The sequence below is a fragment of the Octodon degus genome, unplaced genomic scaffold, assembly GCF_000260255.1.
Source record: "Octodon degus isolate 3935 unplaced genomic scaffold, OctDeg1.0 scaffold00008, whole genome shotgun sequence".
Lineage (NCBI taxonomy): Eukaryota > Metazoa > Chordata > Mammalia > Rodentia > Octodontidae > Octodon > Octodon degus.
The window spans coordinates 14,520,325-14,525,356 of record NW_004524584.1 but is presented as its reverse complement, the minus strand read 5'-3'; the positions used below and the strand labels follow the sequence as shown (position 1 = coordinate 14,525,356).

The 5,032-nt window shown below is 42.3% G+C and overlaps 2 protein-coding genes across 2 annotated transcripts in view; one reads left to right on the top strand and one right to left on the bottom strand.

Moving 5' to 3' along the window:
- Ccdc36 (coiled-coil domain containing 36) overlaps positions 1–5,032 on the bottom strand; it is a 41,031-nt gene that overhangs the window by 23,637 nt on the left and 12,362 nt on the right. The gene's annotated exons all lie outside the window — the stretch shown is intronic.
- On the top strand, positions 2,027–2,794 carry LOC105744109 (60S ribosomal protein L17-like). The gene is made up of 2 exons (XM_012517893.1): positions 2,027–2,176; positions 2,390–2,794. The coding sequence occupies exons 1-2, from the start codon at positions 2,027–2,029 to the stop codon at positions 2,792–2,794; spliced, it is 555 nt and encodes a 184-aa protein (XP_012373347.1).

Below are 5,032 nucleotides of genomic sequence, written 5' to 3'. Positions count from 1 at the left end.
AGGAGGAGAAGGGGAGGAGGAGGAGGAATGTAGGTGCTGAGCGGGCATGGCAACACAAGCCTGTGATACTAACACTTGAGAGCCAGGGAGATAACTCAGTAGCATAGTGTCTGCTGGCAAGCACAAGTTCTTGAGTTCAATTGACAGTCAAAAAAGTACTAGCGCTTGAGAGGCTGAGGCAAGAGGCAAATCACTGCAAACTTGAGGCCAGCCTGGGTACACAGTGAGTTCAAGGCCAATCCAAACTACACAGAAATAGCATGTCTCAATAAATAAATAAATAAATAAATAAATACGGTTCGGGAAATAGCTTAACTGACTAAGTGCCTCCCTAGCAAGCACAAGGACCCGGGTTCAATCACCAGTACTGCATGTCAGCCTCCAGAACCCTGGGTGTGCCTGTAATCCCAGGGCTGGGCAGGCTGAGACAGGAAACCACTATGAGTCCAAGCTGCAAAGCGTCCAAGCTGCGTAGCAAGAACCCTGTACCAAATAAATAAATAAATGATTTTAAAATTGTTACATAAATAAATGTTACCATTGTGTTTTTTTATTTTATTTTTTAAATTTAGTACAGGGTCTCACTACAAAGAGCTGGAATTACAGCCCTGCACCACCATGACCAGTCTCATGTGCTGTCTCATTGCACTCTGAGGGGCAGGGCTGGCATGGTAGGCTGGGGATTGAATGCCCTGGTCCCTGCATCTGCCTAAGCAGGTGCTTTAATCCAAATTTATTTATATTTTTATTAGCACCTTCCCTCCAGGAACTAGGTCTCACTATATGCCTCACATTGGTCTTCTACTTAGGAACTTATATGACCCTTATGCCACATCCTAGGACTACATGGGTGAGCCCTCACACCTGGTTTAGCAGTCTTAAGTCCAACGCCTTAACCACTTGGCCATCCGGGTAACGGGTTTAGCAGTCATAATTCACCTCACATTTGCTATTTTAAAAAAAGCCCTAATAATATGCATATAATAAATATAAACAATTGAAAGTGAGAAAACCAGCCTAAATGATGACTTAATTTGTGTATCGAGCCAGGGATATAGCTCAGCGGCACAATGCCTGCCTGGCAAGTGCAAAGTCCTGAGTTCAATTCCTGGTACCAAAAAAAGAATTTGTGCATTATATTGGACCTAAAGACACAGTAGTTAAATGGGTAAGAAATAACCTAGCATGCAGGAGCCCCTGATTTAATACACAGCCAAAAAAGGAATTTATAGTTTTGGGGTTTTTTTGTTTTTTGTTTTTTGTTTTGAGGCAAGTTACAGACTCTCACTTTACAGTTCAGGTTGGTCTTGAACTCACTTTGTATGCCATACTAGCCTCAAATTCACAGCGATCCTCCTGCCTCAGTCTCCTGAGTGATGTGATCAAAGGTGTGTACTGCCATGCATGCTTCAAATTCAGGTATTTTTATTTTTATTTTGTGGTATGGGGGATTGAAGGCCTCCACATGCTAAGCATGCTCTATATTACTGAGTTACACCATCAGACCTTTAAAAATTTTTCTTTAGAGAGGCTGCGGAGACAGCTCCACAGCCTACGCGCCTGACTTGTGAGCACAAGAACCCGAATTTGATGCCTAGTACCGCATGCTGTGCTGGCCCTGGAACCCCAGATGTGCCATGTTGACCACTGAAACCAGGTGTGGTGGTGCACTCCTGTAATCCCAGCACTGGGGAGGCTAAGATAGGAGGATCACTACGAGTCTGAGCTGAGTAGCAAGACCCTATACCAAATAGATTTTTTTAGAAAAGATTTTTTAAAAATTCTTTAGACGTTCTTCCTGTGAGCGGTCTTAGGTGACCTTTAAAAATGGTTCACTAGGGGCTGGAGAGATGGCTCAGTGGTCTAAAGCACCTACTTAGAACAAGCTTAGCAAAGCGTCGGGGACCGCGGTTCAATCCCCCAGCACCACATGCCAGCCAGCCTCGCCCCCTGGTGGGCTGAGCTGGCCACACACACACACCACACACTCTCTCTCTCTCAAATAAATAAAAATTTAAAAAAAAAAATGGTTCACTACTCTCTCGACCCTGAAAACCCCACAAAATCATGTAAATCAAGAGGCTCAAATCTTCGCATTTACTTTAAGAACACGCATGAAACTGCCCAGGCCATCAAGGGTATGCATATCCAAAAGGTCACCAAGTATCTCAAGGATGTCATATTATTTTTTATACTTTTTTTTTAATTATTTATTTATTTTTTTATTTATTACATTTATTTATTGTATGTGTGTGTGGCCAGCTCAGCCCACCAGGGGGCGGGGCTGGCTGGCATGTGGTGCTGGGGGATCGAACCACGGTCCCTGTGCTTTGCCAAGCTTGTTTCAAGTAGGTGCTTTAGACCACTGAGCCATCTCTCCAGCCCTAAGGATGTCATATTAAAGCAGCAGTGTGTACCATTCCAGCATTACAATGGTGGCGTTGGAAGGCACACCCAGGCCAAACAGCGGGGCTGGACACAGGGTCGGTGGCCCAAAAAGAATGCTGAATTTTTGCTGCACATGCTTAAAAATGCAGAGAGTAATGCTGAACTTAAGGGTTTAGATGTAGATTCTCTGGTTATTGAACATATCCAGGTGAATAAAGCACCCAAGATGCACCGCCATACTTACAGAGCTCATGGCCGGATTAATCCATCCATGAGCTCCCCCTGCCATATTGAGATGATCCTTACTGAAAAGGAACAAATTATTCCCAAACCAGAGGAGGAAGCTGCACAGAAGAAAAAGATATCCCAGAAGAAACTGAAACAAAAACTTATGGCACAGGAATAAATTAAGCATAAAATAAATGCAAATAAAATTTTAAAAAATTCTTTAGAGATAGGGCCTCACTAAATCGTATAAATTGGATTTATGATTCTTCTGCCTCAGCTTTAGTATCTGGAATCACAGATATGCACTACTATGAATAGACTGTGTTATTTTTAAAAAAATTTTTTTTAATTAAAAAGCTCGAACTAGGGGCTGAGGAGATGGCTCAGTGGAATAAGTGCTTCCCTGGCAAGCACAAGGGCCTGAGTTCAATCCCCAGCTCCACCAAAAAAAAAAAAAAAAGCTCGAACTTGTAGTGATCCTCCTGTCTCAGTCTCCCCAGTGCTGGGGTTACAGGCATTCGCCACCACGCCTGGCTTCAGGGGCCAGCACGGCATGTGGTACCAGGGATCGGAACCTAGGTCCTTACACTTACCAAGCAGGTACTTAGACTGCTAAGCTATCTCTCTAGCCAAAAAAAAAAATCAAATGTATTTTCACTAATCTGCTGAACTTCCCAGGCTAGGATGAATCTAAGAATCCCTTGGTTCAGCCTCCTAAATAATAGGATTAGAGGCATGCACCACGACAGCAGGCTAATGCATTATATTTTTCATCCCACAGTAAATAATATTATCTAATATCCTAAACCTGACCTTTTTTTTTTTTTTTTTTTTTCAGAACCAGGGATTGAACTCAGGCCCTTGCACTTGCCAGGGAAGCGATTATTCCATGAGCCATCTCCCCGGCCCAACCTGATAATTTAAAAGGATAACAAATTAGAGGACAAAATTTTAGACAGAATCAGTACTATTTATTTTACTCCCCTTGCCGGGGAGATGGCTCAATGGAATAAGCACTTCCCTGGCATGTGCAAGGGCCTGAGTTCAATCCCCAGTTCTGCCAAAAAAAAGAAAAAAGAAAATCTACCTATTTCAATTTTCTTTTTAAAAAAAATTTTTTTTTAATGTTTTATTTTTTTATTTGGTACAGGGTCTTGCTACTTAGCTCAGACTCATAGTGACCCTCATGTCTCAACCTCCCCAGAGCTGGGATTACAGACATGCACCACCATGCCTGGTTTTGGTGACAACATGGCATGCCACAATGACCCTTTCTCCAGTCACTTTTTTTGTCTTTTCGAGACAGGATCTCACTACAGAGCTTAGGCTAGTCTTAAGCTCATTTTGTAACCCAGGCTGGTCTCAAACTCACAATGATCTTCTGATCTTCTACCTCAGCCTCCCAAGTGCTGGGATTACAGGCATGCACCACTACAACTGGGGGACTCAAACTTGATTTATGGGGGCCAGGGAGATGGCTCAGTGGAATAAGTACTTCCCTGGCAAGTGCAAGGGCCTGAGTTCAATCCCCCGTTCTGCAAAAAAAAAACCAAAACAAACAAACAAAAAAACTTGATCTAACTACTTCAGCCTCCCAATTGCTGGACTATAGGCTTGTAACAGAGTACTCATCTTAGTTTTTTAGGAACTTTTCTTTTTTGCAGCACTGAGAATTAAACCTAATGGCCTTCACACTTAGTTACATCTCCAACTCTTTTTTTTTTTTTTAATTTAAAATATTATTTTGAGACAAGATCTCAAACTTGCAATTGTCCTGTATCAGTCTCCCAAAGAGCTGGGACTATAGACATATGTCCCCATATCTGGCCCTTTTAGTTCTTCTAATAATGTGTGTTACCACACTTAATGCTTTTTTGTTAACGTGACTTGTGGTAGATTAAAATAAAATAAGGCTGGCAAAATTTTGGCCTGAGAATTTAAAAAAACTAGAGGATTTCTTAGAGAAAAGGTAGTTTTCAGAATGACTGATTTTTTTTTTTTTTTTGACTGGCTCAGGATGCCTTCAGGGCAGGTCTGGCCAGGCTTGAGGATACAGGTCTTGAACCACAGCATACCAAGCCTGCTTTGTTGAAGCAGTCACTTAAACTACTGAGCTAATGGGCAGGCCCCATAGTTTTCAAATAGTATCAATTCTGGGCTGGAGAGATAGCTCAGCAGTCAAAGTGCCTGCCTGGCAGGCGCAAGGACCTGGGTTGTATCCCCAGTTCCACATGCCATGCCAGCAACTAAAACCAGGTGTGGTGGTGCACACCTGTAATCCCAGATCTGGGGATTACTACGCATCTGAACTGCACAGAGAGATTCTGTATCAAAAAACAAACAAACAAACAAAAAAGATTGAGTCCATCTTGAGCAATTTAAGAAACCCTATCTCAAAAAAAAAAAAAAAAAAAAA

Coding starts and splice junctions, on each gene's coding strand:
- LOC105744109 (XM_012517893.1), top strand. CDS start 2,027: ATGGTTCACTACTCTCTCGACCCTGAAAACCCCACAAAATCATGTAAA. Junction 2,177..2,389: donor TCACCAAGTATCTCAAGGAT/GTCATATTATTT, acceptor TCCAGCCCTAAG/GATGTCATATTAAAGCAGCA.